The sequence below is a fragment of the Lissotriton helveticus genome, chromosome 6, assembly GCF_964261635.1.
Source record: "Lissotriton helveticus chromosome 6, aLisHel1.1, whole genome shotgun sequence".
NCBI classification, from domain to species: Eukaryota; Metazoa; Chordata; class Amphibia; order Caudata; family Salamandridae; genus Lissotriton; species Lissotriton helveticus.
The window spans coordinates 1377618509-1377645332 of NC_136067.1; the positions used below are offsets into that span (position 1 = coordinate 1377618509).

Consider the following 26824-nt stretch of genomic DNA (forward strand, 5'->3'; position numbering starts at 1 on the left):
AAATGTTATATATGTGTGTCATTTTTTAAAGAGTTGGCTTATCTGATTCAGTAGAAAAGAACTGGTCCTAACAAGCCTGTTGTGCAGGACAAAAGTTGTCAACACTTCAAATCTGAAATGTAAGGATACAAGAAGCTGTCATGAGCCCTCATATGGTGCGTTTGGCACATTATTAATAATTATTATACTTATTTCAAATTCTTTTTATTTGGTTTCAAAGTCAACATAAAGAAACAATACATTTGCTGATGCTCAATGCAAGCCAGGAGTTACGGTAATCACATATGGTTTACATCTTATTCACACGTTCTTGGTGAGCCAGGTCTCCTTCATTCTTGTCCCTTCAATGGATATTCTGAAACCATTGAGTCAAAAGAAACTGAACGTGAGAAACTCACATCCGTAATGGGGCAAGAAAGCTCTTCATGCTTGGGCAACTGTAGCATGTCTCGATTAATATCAATAAACATTACATGTTCCATACATTGAAAAAAGAACTGGACTGGAGGCTGCTTTGACTGCGAGGTAACTGGACCTGCATGTGAATAGCTCATGCCTGGTTTATTACTGCCCTCTTGGGGAAGCATGGGCAGCAGCTGCGCAACAGAGTTCAAACAATGTATTGGTAGATCGGCCCAAGAAGTATGTGGTGTTCACCGTCTTGAATGCCAGGCTGATGGAAGAGAAAATCCTCTTTCCAAAGATATTGATTCCCCACCTGGGGGAGTGGTAGGGAATGTGCTTGGGTTGTACATGGCTGTTTCGGCCTTCGCCACCAGGCTCATGGGAGAGGGATGTTGGGTGAGGAAGGCTGGGTCTCTGGGAGCAGGGTGGTGCGGCTGAAGGGCAATCATGCTGTACATGGCATACCCTATGCAGGGTTTAGGCCAGGCCCCCATGAGAACATAGTTGAAGGCCTCCTTAAATGCGAGCAGGTTCTCCGCCGAACTTACCCCCAACTTAAGCATCTCCTCCAAGTTGTTGTTCTTGACATAGATAGAGGGTAGCTGTAGGGCGAGGACATCTGCCGCCCTGAGCAATACTGTGAAGAAAGACGCTCCTTCCTCCTTGGAAGGGCACTGGAGGAGAAATCAGGCCAGAGTGTGATGAAGTGTCCAAACCAGTAGCCTCACCCAGATCCTCATACCAGTTTTCCTCCTTGTAGGGATCATCATCCAGGGGGGCCATAGCCCTCTTCATCATCACCCCACTCCGGGAAGGCAGGGCTGCACAAAGGTGGCAAGTCCAGGGTGGGTTGATGTGGGCTGGACAGTGTCGATGACGAGTGGCCTTGCTATACACGGCTAGTTAACTCACATATTACATCACTCATGACGTTCTCAAACATGGATACGATCCCTGCTACATCTGAAATTACATTATTGCTGACAACACTAAGCATAGCGAGAGCAAGAGTTATGGTTACTTTAGTGCACAATTTATATTTGCTTAAGATTACTATAACTGGTGAATTTTAGTGATTTTGTTAATTTAAAATGGCATGTTTTAAATTACATTTCCACCTATTATATTCCTTTTACCTTTGTGTATATATATATATATATATATATATATATATATATATATATATTAATTAACCCTGGGCGTAGTTCGCGAAATAGCACTACGCGTAGCTTCGCGAAGTGCACTTCGGACTACGCGTATCTACGTAGTGCACTGTGCAAAATGCTGTTCGCACTGATTGCACAGTGCCGGATGCTTGTCTGCACTGTGCAATCAGTGCAAACCGCATTTTGCATAGTGCATGCGGTCGTTTTCTGCCACTCAAGTAGATTTCTATTCGAGCAGCAGCTTTCTCAACGCGTACTGGTCAATTCTCATCGTGAGCGGTCGCCAGCATACGCAACCTCTCGCAATGAGAAACCTACCCTTCCCGCGTTGAGCATGTCGCCAGGAGGTTTATTTTCAACGCTCGCGATCGGCAACTTGATGTTGTTTATCGAGAACGAGGAAAAAGTCTCGCCGGGATGTCATTTCGCTCGCTCGCGGTCGCCAACTTGACGTTGAGGACCGCGAGCAAGCAAAAAATTACCGATATGCGTGTTTTCACTGTGCTACGTGCAATTCACGTAGTGCGAAGTAGCGCAAACTACACGAGCGTAGCGTAGTACTTTGCCCAGGGTAATATTAATATATATTCACTGTAAAAAACAAAGGCTAAAGTGTCATAATTGTTGGGTATGGTAATAAGAGCTTACCGTATGTTGAAAAACCGTAGAAATTCCCTGAAAAGCACAAAGCTTAAAGTGAAAGAAAGAACATCTGACTAGCAAATGGTATCTCTGGCACATGACAGCATGCTTTATATAGGAGAGATGTGTTGTTGAAGAGTGTGATGAATGCTGGACGCTTTCTTGCATTGACTGCTACACTGGGCTAACTGCCAAATTATCATACTGCCCACTTATTCTATAATATAAAATGTTTCAACAACAATTTTGTCTTGGAATCTTTGCACTGGCTTCCCATCATGCTGCAAGTGGAAATCGGAGCCCACCAAGACTCTGATTGTATCCCGATCTCATTGAGGTGTACTTATCCTTTTATTGCCAAACCCCAATCTAAAAAAACATGGTCATACCTAGATGAAGAGAACTGGGGGGTTATTTTGATCCAGTTCAGGGACAACGTGTCCTCGAAGTTTTGGCAGGGCTGCTCCCTTACGGGTTATGGCAGATACTGTTTTGTATATGGCTGGTGTTCTCTCGTAGTGGCCTGTAGAACAGGTTGTAGAAAGCATTTTCATTGCAATAGGTCTCGCATTTACAAGAGTTTGAGCTATTGGCATTGAATAGGACAATGCCTTTTATTTATGTGTTTTAAAACGGATAAATAAAAGGCATTGTCATTTACAATGCCAATAACTTAAACTCTTGCAAACTCGAAACCTAGTGCTACTTGAAAAAATAGTGCTCGAAAGTTGTAGTTAAAGCCTGCTGATTAACAACACTCCTTACAGGGGGTGTCGCCATGGGAGGTTGTAAAATGAGGCAAGGTGGTACTTAGGAGGGATGACTAAGCCTATTGACCAATGAACAGCCGTAGTTTACAGTGGACAATGACAAACCAATGAAAAATATGGGCGGAGAGGGGGCGGAGCTTCCAGTTCCCACCTGAATACAGCATGCCTCGTCCAGCACCGCATGCATGCACTGCCCAGGCTCGACCTAAGAAAGAATGGGAATCTACCCAGAGCAGTGCACATTTCTTCCATCAGTCACATCGTTTGCTCTTGAAGAGCCCTAGCAAGTTACTTTGTCCATTATCACACAGTATAAGATTACAAATGTCTGAGTTCTCCTCCTATATTGGTCCTATACCTTGCTTCTTCTTTCTCCGCTTTCTTATACTATTTATATGAGAGACATTTGAGCACAAACTTAGCTGTCGTGCGACCATTCCCATCACCGCACAAATGGCCTTCTCAAGTTGTTTTTCCCTTCTTAAGTGCAACAAATTCAGCTTTTGTCCGCAGTAGTGCACTGGTCCCTAGCACACGTCTCTCAATTCTTTTCTGATAATAAACACTTAAGAACTGTAATCTAAACGTTTCGATGATTTATTTCACTGTAGTCGTAATAGGAGCTTTGATAAAGAATGTGGCATGCTTGTGACTGCCATCTTTTAACACCCAAAAAAATAAATTGAGTCCAGCAGTCTCTAGTTAAAGTGCCATTACTTATAATTTTATAATAATTGTATCATCCAAGATTAAGTTTGTTTTTAAACTGAATTGTTTGCTTTTAGAGCAAAGTATGTGCATAACTACTACTATTGATGTGCATAACTGGACCATCGTAGGCATTTTGATGCACGTTTTTTAATTAATTCTTATGTAATCAGGGGATTAGTTATCTAAAATGTTACACCGTTTTTTAGTATAACATAAAATAAGAGACTAAATAGTCTGACTTAATCACGAGTGAGTAGTAATCCAGAAGGAATGCAGAACAGCACTAGAACATTACACTTTTGTATGTTTTGCTTGTTTCTCTTAGGTCCAGCACCTGACTCTCATTAGCATGGAGTTGCACGCACGAACACGCAGAGACCTGGAGCCAGACCCCGAATTTGATCCTATCTGTGCTTTATTCTACCGCATATCCTCTGATGCAGTACTTGCGAATTCTGAAAAAACTGTGCTCACCGGTGCAATAGTGATTGAAAAAGATGGAGCTGACAGCTGCAAAGGTTTGATGTTTACTTACTAAATATGTTTAGTCGCAAAACCGCATTCAAAAATGTGGTTGTCATAAGCGTTATTTATTTTGAGGTAATGCATTTATCGGAAACCCTTTAGGTTGAAAGTTATGTTGCATGCATATACTTTTTGATCACTTGTTGCCAATCTTTAGAACTTGAATTTCTTTGTTGAGAAAATTTTACTTATCTAAGTCTTGCCTCGTCCAACCACAAACCTGATGTACTCACAGTGATCTTGACCAGTCAGGCAACATTTATTTGTTGTGTTGTTTATTTATATGTACCTCACATGCACGAACCTGATCTGTATTTGGCACCATAAATGAATACAAAAAATATAGAGGTGGAAATGTATTTGGAAGTCTTAAGGAGTTTAGAATCCTGATATCAATAAACAGTAACAAAACAGCCAGGCTTTTAAAGTATTTCAAGATAATTTAACAAAACAACCAACATTTTTCATCTAGTGAAGAAAGGCATCCAAGAGTCTTCGTATTGAACATTCGACAGAAGTGCATTCCTTAGTCTGGTTCCAATGATGGAAAGCTTCATGTTGTTCTAAAGCTTACATTACTGTGGGGGTCAATCAGCCAATCAGACAGATCTAGAGGGTACATATTTGCATTTTTTTTTACTGAGACACGGAAGATACATTTCCAATTGAACTTAAAATCTATGTTGGCTTTTAAAGACAGCCAAATAGATGGACCTCAGCAAAATAGACTCTAGGCCCCACCTGCTGAGCCAAAAATTGAATGTGCTGTTGTGCTGCGTAGGTAAGAGCAATTGTGCTATTAGTTTGTCCAGGGGACCTCAACAGAAGGTATTTCCATAGTCCAGTGTAAAATCAATGCTTCTATTTCTTTACTATGGACACTGCAGAAAGATAATCCAACATCATTTGACGTTGACATAGTTTGAAATAACAGGTTTTGGTTAGATTGTTAGTTTGAACAGAGATCACATGAGTGTGACACAACCTTACATTTATAACCTGATTTAAAGATTTCATGGGGAAACAAAGTTGGAGTTGGTGAGCACAGCACCAGAAAGGACATGCATGTTTTAGACCATTGAGCTAGACCTGAAGGTATCAGCACTTTATATGATCACCAGTTGGGGTACAGCCGGACACATAATGTTGAGCGTCCCTGCCTAGACACGAACCCGGTTCCCCAGCTCCAAGGTCGGCCGCTGTAGCCATTAGGCCACATCCTCTTCCCCTTATTAGAAGGAAGGTTTTCTTTCCCTCTCGAATATCACTTTTCCTTGGACAATACGAATCCCTTTCCAGACGACTAGGATATTGAAAGATTGCATAGCATGCAAGGTAGATTCAGCAATCTGAGCAAGTAGCCATAGATTCAATTTGTTGAGCAACTTAAAATGGACAATGAGGGAGTCCGTTTCATCTACTGAAAGGTTGCCAGAACTGTACAAAAACCTTCGTTTCAAAGGTATAATTTAAAAAAATGAACTCGTGAAAAAAATGAATCTTTGCACCAAAATTTGTTTCAAGGACTTTCGATAAAAACAAAACATTGGCAATAGTAGACGTCTTGGATGTGGAAACACTGGTGTATATTTTTAAGCTACTTGAAACGTACTCAGTGTTAAACCATCTTCATCTTTATGACGAATGTTTGTTGTACCTTGCAAACTGATTCGTTTCTTGGCAGTGCCTAGCATGCCAAGCCACTTTCGTAGGAGTCGCACTGCCAACTGAAAAGGTTATCCTTACATTATATAGTTTTAAATTAGGTACAATAAATACATAACGTAAAGCCATTGAAACCTGAACCTGCTAAAGCTTTGCAATTTGAAAATATAGAAATTAAGGTAAGCATTACTGATCTTGAACACTGACAATGTAAAATGTGGCTTCCCTCTTTTTGAAGAATGACGTGAGAGGCACTGGCAAGTAATCTCCAGTTCAAAGTGCATGTGCAAGTGTAACTAACCTAAACTAGACCCTGATAGCAACTAAAGAGGGGGCCTTGTTTTGTTTTGAATGAATAAGGCCACATTGTACACTTTTCCATACTAGAGGATTTTAAGCTGAGTCCACATTTGCAGCTCACATGTCTCAGAGCCTGCCTTGCATACTACCCATTCACAAATATGTACAAGTGAGCTGCAGATTAGATTTACTTGTTAAAAGGAATTATGCCCCATGCGTGAACGTAAATCAACATTTTGTTACAATATTGAAATGTACACGAGCTTTCAAATTATTCACCAATACATCCCAGGGCGCTGTATCTGCAATAGTTGGAATATCTTGTGGTTGTGGCGTAACATGCTAAACTAAAATGCGAAACTAAATCAAATATGGTGTGCTTTTAATGACTTTTTTGTTGTCTTGTTTACATTTCTATATGTTTTTAGGCAGCCGAGAGAAGGCACCATTACTTGTTCGATCTGGTGTTACAGGCCTGGACATCATCTATGCCACCGATGAGAAGGGGCTTTTTCAAGAAGTTGTTAATCTTGTGAGACGGTAATTTAATTCTTAATATTTTTTATTTATTTTTTTAAAGGACAAAAGCATATCATTTTCCCCATGACTTTTACAGATGGGAAGAACATAAATGGCACAACCAGAATTTATTGAGTCTTTCGGAAGTGCAGAGTGCACTATATCTTTTGACCAGTGACTGATTTGTGCACTCTGTGATAACACGTTTTTTTGCTCCTCAATGAAGGAAAAGCAGTAGGTAGCAGGTCGCTAAGTCACTTATTTGTGGATATTGCTTAAAAGTAAATAATTAGACTTTGAAACCGAGTCTTTTAAAGCCATGTTCTCATTAGCTTCTTACTCTTAAACACATTATAGTTCTTCCTGAAATATTTTAACATCCCCATTGTGTGAGTGGTTTGTTTGCCCATTAATATTTAGGTGGAGAATAATTCAGCCTGCTGATGAAATTAAAAAGCTATGTTTCTTGTTTCAGGTTAAATCTGCTTACCATAGAACCCTTCAAATCAAACCATAGCCTGGTATGGAAGGAATACAAGGAATAATGATGCAGCTTTACAGAATATATTTTCTTTGTGCCGGTTTAAACAAACATAGACTCTTATAACGACACTAATTTTCCCCTCTGCGGTGTAGGGAAAGTGATGTATGTAGGAAGTGGCTCTCTATATAGTGCCCTAAAACGAAGTACCCTGCATAGAGAGTCCAGGCAACCCTAACTGGTCTACAGGGGTGTGCTTTAGCAATCCCAAAGCGCTCTATTGGTGGTAATGTGGGCGAGCGGCTTTAGTCTTATCTGAGTGGAGGGTTGAGCATTTGCTGCACACACACACAGTCAATAAATGGGACACTGAGTCAATAAAGAAATCCAACACCAATTTATAAAAATCACATAGATTTTAAATTATTTTATGCACCAAGATCTTCGTGATCATATAAGTACTTTTAAGGTAGGTTTTCGACATGTAAATAAATAGGCGATACTGTATTCACGGTAATATCTACCAATGGGAGAAAGCATATACTGCATACGGCCTCTTGTCAACGACTTACAGGACTGTTCTTCAGGGCTTAAGGTAAGTAAGGGCCAAGGTCCAAGGCAGCACCAACCAGTCACCTCGGTCTGCTCTGGGGTGTCTGGGTGCAGAGTTTCTTTTCGGTGCCAGATTCCCCATTTAAGTCAATGGGAAAAGTGCCTGTTAGAAAGATGCTGCAAGTGGGGACTGCGGGACCAGTCTGGTTAAGCCCAAGGGGGGGGGGGGGGGGGGGGGGGCTCAGATCGCGAGTGTCTCTGTGTCCCAGAGACACCTTCTTTTCACCTGTACTCTGGCCGAAGGGCTTATGTGCAGTGTCGCTTTGTCCGGTTGTCGGTCTCCTGCAAAAGAGACTGCAGGCGGGCCTGGGAGACCAGTACTGCCAAACCCAAAGGGGGGGTGCTCAACTCTTATGGGTCTCCGGACCCCATAGGCACCGTTGGTTCACTTGGACTCTGGCTGTGGGGCTCGGGAGCAGAGGTGCTGTGAGGTGTCTGGTCACGGTGGTCAGAGACTCTTACTTCAGGTGTCGACCTGGAGATGGGAACCAAAACAAAACAGATGGAGCACTCTCAGTGCTAGTCTCTGCAGTGCTGATGTTCCTTGTCTGCAGGGTCGGTCTATGTAGGGTCCGTGTCTAGATTGGACCATCAACAAGTCTTGGCTGCTGCAAGAGGTCGGATGCACCGGGTATTGGTGCTGGGGGGTCTAGAGTCTTGTTACACGCTGGGGAGACAGGGCTGACCTTTGTGAGCACGGAACACCTCCTGCTGAGCGGCTGCTGTATCGGAGAGTCCGATTGTCTGCAGCTTAGTAAACTGAAGTTTGCATTTTAGTGCCTGCAGAATGCAGGGAAGTAGCTCCGCTACTCCACTGGAGATGTCAGCTGTTTTTTTCGAAGGGCTGGCAGTCCCCCGCCCAGGCTTTTTGAGGTCGCACAGCGGCAGGAGGAGGCCCAATTGTCGAAGCAGCAGACAGACTTGCAGGTTTGGCACTAAGTCAGTAGCAGGTCCTCAATTCCTGCTTCTTTCATCTCTTCTTTGTCCTTCTTCTTGAGTCAGTCGATTCTCCTCCTCTGGTGCTAGGGGCTCCCCTAAATAATAGATTTAGGGGCTTTAAGGGGAGTGAAAGGTAGTAGTCAATGGGCTACGTTCACTTGGGGTCACTGCATCCCTTATACAATCACTTCCTGTGATGTGTGTGCATAACCCTTTCCCAGAACGCTAATTTCACTAAAATCAAGATGGTGGAATCCTTCTTTCGTGGTCACATCTGACCGCCCAACTTTGGGGTGTCACTGGGTTGGTAGTACGTCACTCCTCCCTGCATATCTAATTTCCTATCTTCCTGGTGCTAAAGGGGCTTCAGGGCAGGGGGTGACATCTCCCAGGTCTGTGGGAAGCCTCAGTCGCATATCAAAGATTGCAGGGACTTTGAATTCCCTGCCCCTGATATGCTAAATCACTAGTCATCATGCTGAAGGAAGTTTGAACACCTTCCTCCAGAGCAGGCATTATTTCTGGCCTCAGAGAGCATGGGCTCTCACCTGCAGGGGTTAGAAAGCTGTCTGTGGTGGCAGGCTGGACTACACCAGTCAGCCAGTGCACTAGAGGCTGGTAGGTTTTCAGGGGGTACCTCTAAGGTGCCCTCTGGGTGCATGTCATAATAAATCCAATACTGGAATCAGTATGGATTTATTCAAACACGGTGTTTGATACCAAACACCCTATGTTTCAGTGAAGCTATTATGTAGGTGGGTAACTCATAATTGCCAGTGCCCGTAACACACCGTAACATGGGTTCCCTGATCACTTGCAATATCTAGTAGTCTGGACTAGACACCACATGAGCATATCTGCTCATGCAGATATGTCCTCACGTAGGATATATTGCACCCTGACTTAGGACTGTAAGGCTTACTGTAGCAATGACTTACATACATCATAATCAGTGACTTAGGCATGGCACAGAGGGGTGTGTGCCGGCCCATGTTATGTTTTCACCATGTTTTGCACCATGGCACGCAGCCTGCAATGGCAATTTGTGAGCCTGCAATTTCTATGGGGGTCCCTTAGGATGGCATAAGACATGCTCCAGTCCTCATGTAATCTCTATGGAACCCCTGCCCTAGGTGCTAGGGGGTACCATTTACTAGGGACTTACAAGGGTGCTACAGTGTGTGCTAATTGTATCATAATTGTATCAGTTTACCTTGCTTAGGGAAAGAGCACTGGCAATGGGGTCTGGTTAGTACTTCCAGCCGAAAAAATCAGTATTGGCGAGCAAAAAGTTGGGGTGACCATGACAAATATGAGCACTTTCCTACAGAGTAGTTAGGTGAAATTTCAAACTCCCATTCTATACACAGCATAACTGCATTTGCGAACTCTTCTATGTGTAAATAATGCTTTCCTTGGCCTCACTTCCAATAAAGGGATTCATTATACTTAAACTGTAATCATTTTTATTTTCCTGAAGAAAGACTCTTTGGGGTTTGTCTTTTTTTTTATGTATATAATTATTTCAAAGGCACAATTTAGCAGCAAGTGAAAAAAAGAAAAAACCTTGTGCAGTATTATTCTTATGAATAATGTAATGCATTATTCTTCGCACGGATCCCCAAGTTCTGTACAATATAATTCATACATCAGTAAAGCTAGTACCCTCGAAATTTAGCTGTACATAGCACCAACCTCTTGTTTCTATAATCCTTAGAAATCCGTACTTGAACATGATTCTATTAACCTAATAACACAGTACTGCTTAAACAATTCATTTCCTACAACCTCCATAGAGAAATCAACATCTTGATATTTAGGTGCAACCGCACAGTACGTACGCCTTTGTGTAATTATAAACCTCACCCTGCACATATTTACCTTGTTCTATCACTGGTCATTCATAAATTGACCCCATAATTTATTAAACTCCACGGTATACCCTTTACGGGCAGCACACAAATATTCCTTTTGTCTCACTATTTTCATTTCCCCAATCCACTATGTTATGGAAGGAATTTATTTTGACTTGCAGCTTTGTAATGAGTATTCTGGCCACTCGCGTCGAGAGATGGATTAACTTTTGTTATCTTAGGGTCATCTCTAGCATAGAATCATATCCTACTAATTCTAGTGAAGGATTGATAATAATTTGAATTTGCAAATTAGTTTCTAGGATTGGGAATAATTTGAATTTGCAAATTAGTTTCTAAGTATTGAAAAATCAAATCCCAGAAGCTGCTTAATTCAGGGCAGTGGCAGATAACAGGGGATCAATTGGCTTCTTCTGTTCACATCTATAGCAACCCGAAGTTTCTGAATGGATCTTATCTACAAACTATGGGGTCCAATAGATTAGCTATTTGGCGTAGACCTGCATTGTATGCTAATAGCCATGCCTTAACACCCAAACAATTACATTTATTCATTTTGCCCCATATTTCTCTGGTTAGGGAGATGCCTTCCTCTTTCCCACTTGTTTGCTGCTTTTTGAAAATAATCATCTTCTCTTCCTGCAAGATATTTTTCAGCACGGTGGGGGTGGATTGATTAAATTAGAGACCAATTCTTCATTCATCAAGATTGTGTTTATATCTATTGCTTTTAACCCTATATGCAGGGTTATACAAACATTGTACCCAATGATTATCCCTGGTCGCAATTTCGAGGCAGGTTTTCTTTTTTTCACCCATGATAAAATCAATCAAAAAAAAAAAAATCAACTCCCGGGTTTAATAGAATGGTCTGGTCTATCTCCTCTCCTTTTCACCACTCCAAGTCAATCAAGCAGGTTTCCTAATAGGGGATAGAATCATTTCGATAAAGCTGCACCTTCCCTTTAAAATTGTACAGTTTTATACTGAACATTCTTGGGGGATTTAGTCAGTCTTAAAATATGTTCTATATAATTTTCTTTTAAAATCATGTTCATCAGATAGTTCTTAAAAAATGTATCTGATTGTGTATTGTACATAATATACTTGAAGATTGGGGAGAGCTGACTCTCCCTCTTCCACACTTATATATAAATTGCTAAGTGCCAATCTGGGGTTTGAGCATCACCAGATGAAAGATGAAATCATGAATTCACTTTCTTTTACAAAAAAGGTTGAGAACAACACAGTAAGACCAAAAAGAAGTTGAACAAATGGTGTGGACCTCCATCTTTATCAGCACCACTCTCCCTAAGAAGGTGATCGATAACAATTTCCATCTTGCTAACTGCATTTTTACTTTAATTAGCAAAAGTTTAAAACTAAATCCAAATGGGTCCTCAATATTTTCTGCAAATCTCACCCCTGTGTAACATTTGGGTTGAGTGCAGACACAGCGTTCTAATTCTGGTAATACGTTTTCTTTACAGCAATTTCTTAATATTTCACTTTTAGCTTTATTGATTCTATATCCGCCTGAAGCTTAAAACACTGGGAAAATTTCAAAAACTCTCTCTGGTGTTGTGTTCTTTGTATCCAAGATCAGCATGATATCATCTGCGTAAAGTTTAATTTTATCCATCAATGGCACGGGTGGCTGGGTGATCTCATCTCTTCGAATGGCAATAGCCAATGACTCAATGGAAAAAAAGCAAACAGAACTGGGGGGAAAAGGGACAAGCCTGTCTCTTCCCTCATCAAACTTTCAATGTATCTCCCTCTGATTTATTAATAATCAATTTTGTCTCCACATTTTTATTCAGATTCTGTATGAACATTGTGATCTGGGGAGGAATCCTGAATGACTCTCAGACCATGAGGTCAAAAGCCTTCTCGGCATCCAACAAAAATATAATTGCCGAGATTTGTTTTACTTAGATTATATCAAGGGCCTCCATAAAGTAGTTTGTGTTAGTTGATTGTTGACAACCAATGATAAAACTATTCTGATCTAGGTGAAATACTTTAAAAGCCACCATATTGAGCCTATTTGCCATTAATTTCATATTCATTTTACAATCTTTAACATAATATTTTTTGGGTCGATAGGAGTTTGGATCCTCTAGGTTTTTTTTTTACCTTTCTTCAGAAAGCTTACCACATTACCAGGATTAAAAGAAGATGGGATTGGAACCCCACATAGCATAAAATAACTAATCACCGCAAATATATAGTACGTCTGAAAATATTTTATGAAATTCAAAAGGAAAACTGTCTAAGTTGCATACTTTACCACCCGATAAATTGTTGGTTACCTCTTCCAGCTCCTCCATAATTCAAGGGGTAACCATGTTGTAGCCATCTTCCCCAGGGAGTGTAGGCATCAACAGTCTCCCTGGTAATTTTCCAATGCCTTCATATCAACTGTTTAGGTATAATAGTTGCCTTGCTTTACACTCCCAAATAAAAGAAATTCAGCACTCCCAAGACAAGGCACTTGGTAAAGCAGGATGAAACACCTGGAAAGGAGGCTTCGCTCTCACAAAATGAGGAACATCACAAGGCAATTTCAAAATAAAGCGTGGGATTTTATTAGTGCCGTACTCTAACAGAAATACTTTCCCAGATGTCAAATTAAATGTTTAAAACAACATGCAAATGTGTGTGTGTGTGCTCGCGCTCCCCCACAAGTAATAATAAAACACTCACAAGTAATCAAATGCAGGAGATAAAACACAGGCAGATAATAATAGTACAACACATGCAAATAATAATAATGGAACACTCACAAGTCAAATGGAAGGCATTATCATCAAATATATAAAGCTGAGACTAGCTGGCACAAAAAAAAAATTGTGTAGCTGTTTTAAATCTGGCAGAAACACACTTGTACGGTCTCTTTTCAGAGCGAGCATTTCTCCATGGGTCCATTAGCAGCACATCCTTCTGATAATCCCATTTGATTTTAGGTATCTTAGGCTTCCGTTGCCTCTTATTACTTGTTATAGTAAATATATATAATTTTGTAAGAAATTTAAATTGCGCCCGATTATAATTCTCACCGGGACCGTCAGCAAAAAGTGCAAATTTCCACAGGAGCGTAGAAACTAACCAGAGTAAGACACACAGAGGCGACAGTGCAGTTTACACAGTACCAACGATCATCTGTATCGCTCCCCCAGGCATGTATTTCGGCATCCACATTTTAGCTATAAATATATCCACACCTGTACATGCCCCTTGTACTATTGAACATTCCCTAGACCATGCCCATTTCAAAGACATTGATGATTTAGCCAGATTAGCTGATGCTATGTGAGTCTCATGTAATAGCACAACTAAATGATTGTGACCATTAACTCAAGACTCTATGGCATGTAATTTATTCCTGTTACTCACTCATTGACATTAAGCAAGATAATTCTCATAGTATCTGTCAGACGTGCTCCCCTCTTCTCTTCATATATATTTCAATCATCCCACTGCTTTATTTTCAGCTCTCTCTACTTAAAGAGAGAGAGACCAAGTCGAGTTAGGTCCTCTTATCGTATGGATCCCCAATATCTCTCCTCATTCCTTCATGGTTCTACCAGCTTTTAACCATCCTTTTCCCATGTACAAACTTTGCATAACGAACTATGCAAATAACGGTTCTGTGAAAAAGTGGCAAAATAGCAAAGTAACAATTGTTTTCCCTGGGATGTTGAGCATGCTTTCCTAGTGTCCTCCTGGCCCCAGAGGGAGGAGCTTAGCACAAGTTCCCAGTATACAATTCATCTTTCAAAAGTGCTTATAGTGTAAACATACACAATCAGTGGAAACCGGCATTCTGTCCACCTCCACAGTACATTCTGCATGTGCTTATATAACATGCAAAATACTCAATTGACTTACTCCTCCAAACCTCCTTTTTATATGCTCCCCAACCACCCCCCAGGCAAGCTCTAGCAGCGTTTCCATCTTCTCTCCAGCTCCTCTCTCTCTCTCCCTCTCTCTCTCTCTCTCTCTCTCTCTCTCTCTCTCTCTCTCTCTCTCTCTCTCTCTCTCTCACTCTCTCTCTCACTCTCTCTCTCACTCTCTCTCTCACACTCACACTCACACTCACACTCTCTCTCTCTCTCTCTCACACACTCACACTCACTCTCACACACACACACTCACACACACACACACACACACACACACACCCCCATTGTGCCCCTCCCCTCCCCCAAGGCAACTTGGCACCATTGCTGGGTGCCGAACCTCCTATTCCTCTTCAACCACCCCTCGTTCCTCTAATCCCTTCTATTCTTTAGATTAATGTTAAACAATATTGAATTCAACCTATGCTTTTCAAAAACATAGCAGCCTCCTTAACTGCATTAAAATTTGAAATGTTCACTTGTACAGTACTTTTAGTCTAGAAAGTTGGACTATTGAGGCTTACACACCTGCTGCTTGAAATTGAGGATGCATGTTCGTAAACTCTTCGCATCTTAAAGCCATTTCTGCAGTCATGTCCAAAATGATATGAAAGGCTAAATTATGATGTGTAACAAATGATTTCTCCATAATGGCTCTCGCAAGAATCATCTGTTTCATCTTATAGTCAGAAAAATTCACCAAAAGAGAAAGATGTATCATGGCTTAAAGATAAGCATGAGCAGATAAATAACTATGCAAGGCATTCTAATCTTTGTATAGCAGGAATCACAGAACATCAACGGGACCGTGTTGGCACTGCTTCTCTGGTAGATGCATTACTAAGAACTTATGTTACGCCTGATTGTACACAGGATGTGTCCATCATGTAAAACTATAACCATTTGAGTTGATGCATGCCAATTAGAAACTATATTTTGAAGAAAACATATTAAATTGATCTCGTTTCATCTATTGTCATTTAACATATCTGAATCCTTTTTCACTATTACCTGTGCTATTGTGAAAGTTTTGTGGGCAACGTTTTGTCTGAATTTATCCTATGTTTAATCATTAATCCTGAATTATCTTGTAAGAAAATAAGATGTATAACAATATCTTGGTTTTGTGTCAGTTTCACGCATTTTTAGGTGGTTCGCAGAAAAAAACATTTAAATTGTATACCCTTTTAACTAATTTATATTTTGATAATGCTTTTTTGATACAGGTATGATCCTGATATTTTATTGGGTTATGAAGTGCAGATGCGTTCGTGGGGATACCTCTTGCAGAGGGCTTCTGCATTGGATGTTGATCTCTGCCAGATGATCTCTCGAGTCCCAGGTGAGTTTTCTGCTTCATCATAATTCCACAAATCTTTTAGCAAACCAGTAGCAAGAAAGGAATAGCTTATGCTCTGGTCTTTTTGCAGATTCTCATCTTGATTAAATATCCCGAAATCAGGAGTTCCGTGGTTAGCAAAGCCTTTGTATTACTGTCCTGGGAATTCTGATATTGCCCTGTGTCATACTTTCTGGAACCCCGACTTGTCCTTTCGGTTTCTTTCACCCTTTTCAGTATTTTTCTGCAGCTATTGCATTTTTATATATTTGTATATCTAAATTTGGTGGTATGGAGGACAGTATCATCTAATCTTGTTCTTTTTAGCAGTTTGCTTGACGCAAATTATTTCCTCACTACATTTATGATCGCTTGTATCTACTGAGTTCAACATTACCATTCTTGAGCATTAGTGTCTTTTTCTTACATGGGTTTGTTTTAATTTAACATACTCTGGCAGTTCTGTGAGGCTAACATTGGAGTCCTTCGTTGTTCCCAATTTTACAGCTACTTGTCTGCTATGTTTTGATTTCCTCTAACATTTTCAATGGCAGTTGACAACATAATTTGCTGTCAATGCATATGCTTTCTTAGATTTGAGGCGTTTTGTGCATTTCTTGCCTATATCTTGCATCCTTAAAGATCCGTTGAGACTTGGTTGCAAGCCCTCTTTTTGTTTTAATCCCCTGTTATTCTTCAGTGACATGCCATTTTATTCCCCCCATGACATGGCTATTTCCCAATAGATGGAAACATTTCTGTGTACCATCCTCTTGTATTTACCACCCTTCATTGAGACCTCTAATCCTCCTGCAAATCAAGCTGCCTGTTTGTTTGTGTTTGTTTCTGTCATTCCCCATTGTTTAAGCCCATGGTTTAGACAAGACCATTGATGACTATTCTCAGAAGAAAGTGTCTTTTAACCTCCTTGGATGTTGAGCCCTTCATTCCATCTTACAGCATCAGCCACAAATTCTCACTGAGATATGATTCTTCACAAGTGTCTTGACCACATATTGAAATGCTGCTCTTCAAAGCAAGGTCTAGTGCGGCAATAGTCTGCCGCAGTTTAAGGCTTCAAACGAATTTAATTGTTTCTTAAAATCTGATTTCTTTAAAGTATTTGGTTGATAGAACTTCTGTGGGTCTCTGTGTGGGAAAATCAATTTAGACTACTGAATTGTGAATATTCTTTATAAACCATTTATTTTGGTAGGTTTCTCTCCACTTATCATTTTCCAACAGTTTCTTCAGCATTGGTTGTCATCTGTGGTAAGAGTTAGCATTCAAGTGAGACAAGACCAAGTTTAGATAAGGGAAACATTTTCATGCCTCCGGTTATTTAGGTTTTCCCCCTGAATTCAACTCTGTCTTAATTCCATTTCCCCAAGTCCTGATGGTAAGCATCCTTTGGATTTCCTGGAGCAAAATCATTTTGCAATCACCAGCAACATTTCAACATACTAGAGGTATGAACCTCTTGCAGCCTTGTTGTTTTAAGTGTTTTATGCATAAAATGTAAGATTTCAAACTAAAACTTTGCAGTAAACTAAACCAGAATTGTACTTTGAAAATGAGACACCTTAACTTAGGGCCTCATATTCATGTGAATATTGGTTATATCCATAAGATCATAATATAGACTAAGTGCAGCTAATATTCACTTTAAATATTAACTTGCACTAAAATCTGGCTTTTCCCTCACTCTCAATATTTTGGCACCCTGAGCAAAGGAGCTGAAACCCACTGCTTAAAAGCACTTCAAAATATGTGCTGGCCCTCAGTTTTGGTTAATGAATATTTCCAAAGGTTAACTAAATTCACTTTGTTTTTTTGTAACAAGATGTTGTAGCACCTAACATTATGATTGACCCTTTGAAACTTGAGAATCATAGAAACAATACATTAAGCACAAAGAGACGCATATACATAGAAAGGCAAACATGTTATTAGATTGTGTTTCTATATTGCCAATGTAGGCTATGTATTTTGCTCAGTGATTTGAAAACTTTGATATAACGCTTATTACATTGTTGCAGTATGTACATACAAATTGTTACTGTTCGACCTAACAGTGGTTCACGGTCGGAAAAAAAATGTACCCAGTCTTGTTACACTTCAAACTTGTGCCCTTAATTTACACACAGATTGTATCTGCAGGTGATTAACTCACTAAAATGCCTTACAAGCTATATGTTAATTTAGTATGGATTTCCAAATATTGGAACCTGGCACCAAAAACTCTCCACTCGTTCTATTTACATCGTTTTAGCAATAACCTGAATTGGATCATAGCACTCTCTATGTAGTATATTGGTAAAATGTTTTCTTGCACTGTAAGGGACATCTTGCATTGTACATGACAATTTGTGGGTTTTACACCATAAATCTAGTTTATACAGCACTTTTCAGCCAGCGTAGTTCTTACTGACGGGTGAGATTAGATTACAGCTTGTACATTAAGACACTTTTGCGGTTTCCAATTTCTGAACTGGGCTCAGAATTCCCATTCACACTTGGTGTAGTGAAGTTGAGAACAGGCACGCATTGCAGCTGATACAACTATGCAGAACTTCATATTTACTTAAATATTGGATTGTTAAAATAAGCAGTTCACAGTTGTCATTGTTAACTTATTTTCATGGATCAAGTGGGTTTTTCATGAACCGTGATCTCTTTGACTGTAAGAAGTAGCATGAACTTTAGGCGCCAACATTGTGAACTTTAGGCGCCAACATTGTGAATGTATTTGTATTAGTCCTAGTTTGAAGATTGTTTTCTGGGGTCTTTTTAATGGTTGGTCCTGGATGCATTTGTCACAATAACTTTTATGATTTTCAGAAACTTTACACAGCTTCTAGTTTATGTTTAAGGGTAGTGTCCAAGGCGTCTATAGGCTTTCCATGGCTTGCTGTATGAATGTGGTGCAGATTTCTGGTCTACTTTTTATGTTACTGGTTACACAATTTAATCAAAACAACACTATTCTTCAATGGTAAGGCCATTCCGTTCGACTTAAGTAAAATTAAAAAGCTCATCTGGTGCAACTGATACCCTCCTGGGAAGTAGTGTTGTTAAAAGCATAGTAACTATCTAATTCTGTAATAACCAAGGAGAAAGTAACCAAGAAGTCTGACATTAACCTGGAAAATACTTGTTTTAGGCAATTTGCAAAACCTCAGATGACCCTTCTCTAATCTAAGTTTAAGTGTCTTGCAATCGTAAAGTTGGGGATTGCCTTGAAGGTCATATTTTTAGACCACAGATCTATAACAGCTGAACGTATCTGCAATAAAACTCTGCGCCTTTCTATTTAGGGCCAATCGGATGATGCAGAGGGCTTTTAAAAGTACTGTAAAATCGGTCTCCTGATTCCAGCAATGTTCCCAGATTGCTGTTGTACTCGATGTTAAACATTGCCATTTAAGTTTTATTAAAAATCTGTCTTACCTATCAAGCTCTCAGTCACACCTCAGAAGCTAATGGTGGAAAAAAGAATCCAAATTGAAAGTCAAATACTGAGATATTGTGGAATTATGGTCGATATTGTAGTAAGTAATATGACTCCACCCAAGTCAACAGCAATAAGAATAAGAGTACACTTCCACACCACTAGCTTGTGGAATTATGTACAGCACGTAAATCCAGATGGGTTTTCAAGCTGTCAAAGCATATTTACAAGCAAGTAACTTGTCTTTCTCGATCTTGAGCATGTGTAGTACTGCCATTGTTGGAGACACTTGGACCCACTTTCTTAGTTGCAAAAGAAAACCCTGAAAATCCTGATGCAACTGGGAATGAGAGGAGAGAGGTGGACACATTACTAAGTGATGCAGCCTCAGAAAAAGGACTAACCTTCAGGCCCAAAGAAGTCAGTCCCTCAAGCAACAACATTGAGGAGACAGAAGTAGCACATTGAAAGGGTTCTGGCATTGAGGGAGACGTTTTCGATCTCCAAGGAGAAGAGCTACTGAGGAAGATGAAAAAGGAGTGTGAGCTCATGACACGTGTGCAGGAAAAAGCACAAAAACATAGTGGGCAGATCCTAAACATTCAGACTCGAAGAAACCCTTGATGCCAAAAACATTGGGTGGTCGAAACATAAAGAACTTCTAGGATCCCAACACAAGGGTATCTTTGCAGGATGTTCCTCGATATAGGATCCACTCCGAGAAGCAATGAAGACCAAGAAAAGTAGTTAAGGCAAGTAACACTGACCCCTGAAGCAAATATCTCTGGCCTTCCTTAATACCTAGCAAACAGCACTCAAAGTTCTCTCTCTCAAGGCTGAAATGGCAGTGATCCTAGAAAAGGGGAGGGGTTTTAAAAAGTCAGTTAAAAGAATTTAGAATCCCTGCGAAGCTGGTAAAAGAAAAAACATAGGAAGAAGACCAGGTGGAACTACAGCCACCAACTACACTGGAACTCCAAGATGTTGAGCAGGAAATCCTTGAAGAAGAGGAAATATATGAGCATATTGTTTTTCAAGAGCACAGACGTTGACTTGGAAGACCTCGACACCAATTTTCCAGAGGAGGGTTCCTAATCGTACTCTTCAAGGCCTTTACCTTCAGATGACATTGCATTGTACAACACAATTAAAAAAGCTGCTGAAAAATAGCCGCTACAGCTGGAGAAAGAACAGCTACAGGTTTTTGTTCCCCTTGAAACATTTGCCCCATCACATAGGAAAAGCCAATATCTTCCTATGTGCCCAAGCATCCTTGATCAAGGAAGTAAGCTGTTCAGAGTGCCAGCGACAGCTGAAACCATAGCTATTTACCTACACAAACAAATAATAAGTCATGATGACGTTGAATTTCATATGGAGGCGGGGTGATTCACTTAATTTCTAATCTGTCAAAAACTTTGTGAAGACTTTTATATAACTCTTCCACTTGCAAATGCGTGAAGAAAGAAGAACTGTAGGTATTCCGATGGTCCAGACATGCAAAAAACCCTACTGCGTACAGTCTCGAAAGATAATGGATTAAAAATACACTACGTCAGTGTGACATAGCAGTGATCAAACTGCCTCCCTCTGTCGTAGCAGTCGGTCAGGTTCTGGGTGTGATATGGTTAAACAAAGCGGTCAAATGCTTTAGGTTGCATAGTGATAAGTGTTCATGCAGCAAATTAGAAGTCAATTGGATAACAGTACCAAGCCTTTGAAAAAACCTTTTAAGAGGTATTGGGACACTGTAAAAATACATTATGCATTCCTCTAAAGGTGTACAAAATATTTAATTATTTAAATGATGGAGTAGCGGCGATTATGTTTTTTGAAAAGTTGTAACTGCTTGTAAGTGGTGAGGTTTACATCTGAAATTGCTTTCATATCATAGTGAACTCTTGTTAAAATTATTTATTAAATTAATATTGCGGTTAATCGAAAAATACTTCACCTCTGAATTCAGTTGTTATCAGCATTTTCTCTTAGGACCATCCTCCTAACTGTGCCATCTTCTTTTAAGGCAAAAAGCTAGAACCTTAATCGATTCCATTTTCACTTGTATTTGATTTTCCCATGGTAAGAGCTATTTGAAGGGACAAAATACTTTCTGGTGACTTGTGCTGCCATCTCCTCAGTTCTGGTAAAAGAATGTACACTTGTCCACAGCAATCTGTGCTAATGCATTTATATTGGATCAAAAATCACTGCATCTCACCTGGTGCTCAGCATGCCACATGTTATTTCCTTAAAGGCAGGAGACTGCACAGCCTGGTGTAAGCCTTAAAGCATTCAACTTTTGTTCATATGATGCAGTGTGCTTAGAAACATGTTCACCTGCAAACTTCCAGACCCAACTTAAATGATCAGACATCTGCTTACGTAGGCTTGTTAGGCTTGTTCACAAAAAGAAATGCGCACTCTGGCTTCAGCTCACTAAAGTGTTTATTCCCTTCTTGGTACTTAGGCAGAATTCTGGTTGTCTTAGCATGATGTGTCCTAAGCTCTACATACTACATGGAGTTCTGTGCATGCAAATGTCATGCTGGATCCAACGATTCCCACCTCTTACAGAAAATAGGCATATAAAACCCTGCAAGAAAGTATTGGTCTGCTAAATAATTCTGGTTCACCAGTCTTGCATCTAAAATGTCTGACTTGTGTGGGCACACATCTCTTTATAGGCCACGTCGGTGCCTCCCACTTTAGATCTGGTCTTGCCTAACCTGTCCACTTCTGAAAATATCTGGTTCCACTGCCCCTGCTACATTCTCTGGTGTGGGCTAGTTGCACAACTAGTGTTTTTGGAACCAAGTAAGTTGTTTTATCCCAGTATTTCTTTATTGATTTTCAGAACAACAAATTATATATTCACTTTTAATACTTACATGAGAGCCATCATACATAAAGGAATTATCTCAATTATGCTACAGTGCCACTGGTCATCTTCTGCCACAGTTAAAATAAGACACTGGTTAGGAGAGAAGGAAACAGAACCAAAACTGAACAACTGAAAAAGTGTGCATTCTGCTGTGTGGTGTTAGGGTCTGCATTTCTTCAAATGTCATGATGCAGCAGGGAGAGGGCATGGGGTTGGGGGAAGCACCCCTAATAGTGCCAGCAACCCTATCACATATTTGGAAAGCAGCAGCTTGCACGATAGGAGGGGGTGCTAGAGGTCTTGTTTAGAGGCCCATCCTAGGCCTGTATGTAATGGATTTGGCCGATAGTATAAAAACCTGGATTGTGGAGGAGAGTGGTGTGTAGGGTAGTGTTTTTTCCAGGGTGACCTCATGTCAGTTTTGGCTTGTGCCTGCCTTAAGAACCCCTCTTAACGCAGTGGTGTTACAGGGTTTCTTGTGAGGGCTGGGTACTTCTCTAAGGTGTTCAGTTCCTTGTATATCCTCCTTTTTACTTCTTCCTGCTACCTGTCAATTGAGGGAGTAAAGGGACGTTCAAGCCATAGCTATTCATCGCTTTTCTAAAGTAAGGTCTAGAAACTTGTGCATGCTTTTCGTGGCTTTGGTACGCTTCACGAGTCCTAGGAGGTAATGGTTTGGGTCTACCGTGATCTGTCTGCCTACAATCTCCGACATTCTCATTGACACCTCTGCCCAGAATGCCATCATTTGTGGGTAGGGCCACACCATATGATAAAACTCTGCATCTATTTCTGTGCATCTTGGGTAAGCTTGGGAGATTGCTGGGTACATCAGTGTGAGGCGTGCAGGGGTCAAGTATGTGTGGTGCAGGTAATTAATTTTAGTATATTTTAGGCGTGTGTTACGGGAGACTCCCTTAATCATAGAAAGGCAGCATTCATATTGTGTGTGTGCCAATTCTTGTCCAAAATCCTCCTCCCAGTTCCTTTTTAGTCAGGTCAAATGTGATTTCTCTGACTCCTGCACCGCTCCATACAGGCACGTCACCACTTTGTGTGCACCACCATGTGTCAATAGGGTTGGAATACTTGGGAAGTGTTTGGTACATCAGGTGTTCTGTTCCAAAGCATGGTTAATTGGCATGCCATAGCGAAGTACAGAAGGAAGCTACCCAGTGGGATCCCTTCCTCGCTTCCTGGCAGGTTATGCCCAGACATGGGTCCCTTGCTCACTTTGCCACAAAACCGGTCCCAGGGTGCTTGTTTCAGGTTTAGGGAAGACCTGGCTTGGCAGTTAAGGCTGGACTGTTCCCATGAGTCATAGGTCAAGGCTCATTTGCATATAGCTGTGTCTGAACTGAGGTGGCGCAGTGAGCTAAAGACTGATGATGGATTGAACGCAGATCTGTGACTGGGGGTGAGTGCCTGAAAATTTCAGCGCTCTTTCCATCATCTCCTTGTGTTTGCTTAGGTCATCAAATGGGCCCACAGTCCATCCTTAAAAAAATTCCCCCATTTATGGAGGCCTGCCTCCGTCCAGGGTTGGACATCTTGCAGGCTGTACAGGTCTCTGCAGCTCAGTGCCACCCTCATGGGAAGTTCAGGTGCAATTGGAACCCATCCATTTTTACCAGTCACTTCCTTCCTTCAGCCCCATGCGGCCACCTGCATGAGGCCGTTCCTCCAGTTAGCGACACCACCTGTGTGGAGCCCAGGAGCCCCTCCAACATAAAGTTCATTGGAGAAGGGAGAGAACCAGTCCCCTAGTTCCTGCAGACTGCCCCCTCCAAGCCACCGCATGGGCCATTGAAGTTGGCTGCCAGATTGTAATGATAATAATTAATTCAGGGGTCTGAGTTGCCCTGCATCTGGGGGAGCATACAGTTTGGAGATCACCATTCTTTGCCTGCCGGGCCCCTTATAAGTGTGATCGATACGGATTGTAGTTCATTGAAGAAACGTCCACCCAACCGCACTGGGAGTGCTGAGGTAAAAAGACAACAGGTAAGAAAGCACCAACATTTTGCTGATCGCGTTGTGGCCCATGGAGAAAAGCGGGAGACTGCATCAGAAAGGGAGCGAGTTCCTGACTGGCTCGACCCAGATTGCCAGCTATCAGTTCATAGTTTGCATGGTAAACAAACTTTCATTAATTCAGGGTGTCTAATTTCCAACCCAATGGGGTAATAGGTTAAGTCAATTCATGGGCACTTTTAAAATCGCACGGCAACCTCCAATGGAGGTATCTCGGCGCTGACAGCGGGTCCTGCAGAGGAGGGGGAGAGAAAAGAACTGCATATTAGGGGCAGGCAAATAGACAGGTCTTCAACACTTTCCTAAATGCTTGTTCATTCTTGGTCTTCTGAAGGTGGACCGGCATAGAGTTCCACTAGGATGCGGTTCTCACTGAAAAAGCTCTACCACCAATCCTGGATTTAGAGAAACGAGGGATCCAAAGAAATTGCTGGAGATTAGACCTGAGGGTCCTTGCTTATTAGTATTTCCGGAGTCTCTGACGCAGGTATAGCTGGCCTCTATCCCTAGTTGCTCTGAAGGCGATCGTAAGTGCCTTGAACTCTATCCTTTTTAGGACACGCAGCCAGTGAAGGCTCCTCAAGTGGGGGTAAATGTGGTGACGAAACGGCACATTTCTAATAAGTCTGGCTGCCACATTTTGAACAACCTGCAGTCTATGGGTCAGATAGGCAGGAAGACCCAGGTACAGACTATTAGCGTAGTCTAACCTTGATGTCACCATGGCATGGACTACAGTCTTCCGACAGTCCATGGGGAGGAAGTATAGAAATTTCCGCAAGGCTTTTAATTTCCAGAAGCAATCCGAGGAGACTTGGCAGATCTGAGATTTACAGGACAGGTGTGTATCGAATTTGAAACGAAGATTTCTAGCCACCCCAACTGGAGAAGGAGGGGAATTCAACTCCAAGGGCCACCAGAGATTGGGAGACTGAGGAGAGGGTTGGTTGAAAAGCAACACCTCTGTTTTATCAGTATTTAATTTGAGGCAGCATTCCATCATCCAGGTCGCAATATTGACCAGACCGGTTTTAAAGTTATTGAATGCTGCTTCTGAATGTCATCAGCGTAGGAGCCCACTTTCACTCCCCACTGCTCAACAAGGAAGGCCAGCGGGGCCATATAAACATTGAACAGGGTGGAGCTCAGGGCAGAGTCCTGGGGCACCCCGCATACCAGGGGTTTAGGAGCGGAGACATGGGGGTGCACAAATACTTGTGTGACCGGCCCTCTAAGAATGAGTGGAACCAAGCCAGCACAGTGCCCGTCACTCCCAGGTGCTCGAGTCTCTCCAGTAGAATTTGATGAGTCACAGTGTCGAATGCTGCGGAGAGATCCAACAGCACCATAATGGCTGAGCTACCTTGATCCAAGGCTTCCCATACAGTTTCTGTCACTTCCTTTAGGGCAGTCTCTGTACTATATCCCGATCTAAAGCCTGATTGGGAGTCATGCAAGCAGTAGTTAGACTCAAGGTAGATAATTGCTTCTCAAGGATCTTAAGTAAAGCAATCATATTGTTAATTATACTTTTATGAATGTATATACCTTTAATCTCTCAATAAAGAATTACAACACAAAACAATATCTACGTTGTTTCACAGATAAAGTAGAGTCATCCACATACAGGGATACTATGTGCCATCTTCCGTTCATCGGAATACCCCAGTCTAGACCCCAGTCTAGACCCCTGGCCGCATGCCAGCGGTTCCATGGCTAATGCAAACATGATGGGGGAGAGTGGGCAGCCCTGCTGACAGCTCCGACATATCAGTTTGGGATCCGAAATAACATTTCCCGTCTTCACACGTGCGGTTCGGGTGATATATATAGTAGCTGGACCCAAGATGAAAACCAGTCCCCCAAGTGCAATCTCCTCAGTGCTTCCAGCAAGCATGGCCACCCCAGGGTAACAAATATCTTCTTGATGTCAAAAGAGGCCACCTCGGGGGGGTCACAGAAGTGTGTTTCCACTTCATTATCCGGAAGGTGTTTCTGCCAGAGATAAAGCCATCTGGTCCTCCTCTATTAGGGACTGTGCTACAGGGACCAACCCATTCGCCAGGACTTTACCCAGGCTCTTGTAATCTAGATTTAACAATGATAATGGGCAGTAGGAGCCTTCAAGCAAGGGATCCCTGTGGGGTTTTGGGAGGACCGTAATAATAGCCTCCCTCATAGTGGTTGGGAGCTGCCACATATTCCGAATCACTGCATACACCCAAAGTAACTTTGGGGCCAATGTTTTTGTATATGAGTCATAGAACTCCGATGGGAACCTATCTGTCCCAGGTGTCTTACTTCTTGCCATTTGCTTGATAGCGGTGTGTATCTCCTCTGTCTCTAATGGAGCATTTAACTCCATCCGTTGTAGTGGGGAGGCTGCTGGTAAGTGTAAAGTATCTAAAGTAGCTCTCAATCGTGGCATCATCCATCTCACTGCTGGAGACGTACAGTATGGAGTAGTACTCACTGGATGACTTGTTAACCTCGTTCTAGGTGTTTACTATTCTCCCTTGGTGATTTCTGATTGCAGCAACTGGGTGTTTGGGTTCTCAGGACGCAGAAGCCAAGCCAACAGTCGTCCCACTTTATCGCCCGCCGA

The 26824-nt window shown here is 41.5% G+C and overlaps 1 protein-coding gene across 2 annotated transcripts in view; it reads left to right on the forward strand.

Moving 5' to 3' along the window:
* The window catches only part of REV3L (REV3 like, DNA directed polymerase zeta catalytic subunit), a 954247-nt gene that overhangs the window by 663129 nt on the left and 264294 nt on the right, over positions 1 to 26824 (forward strand). For both annotated transcript variants that reach the window (XM_078649145.1, XM_078649144.1), the window contains exons 17-19: positions 4020 to 4212; positions 6613 to 6724; positions 15741 to 15856. In XM_078649145.1, the coding sequence (XP_078505271.1) occupies positions 4020 to 4212; positions 6613 to 6724; positions 15741 to 15856 (421 nt within the window). The remainder of the gene's footprint in view (positions 1 to 4019; positions 4213 to 6612; positions 6725 to 15740; positions 15857 to 26824) is intronic.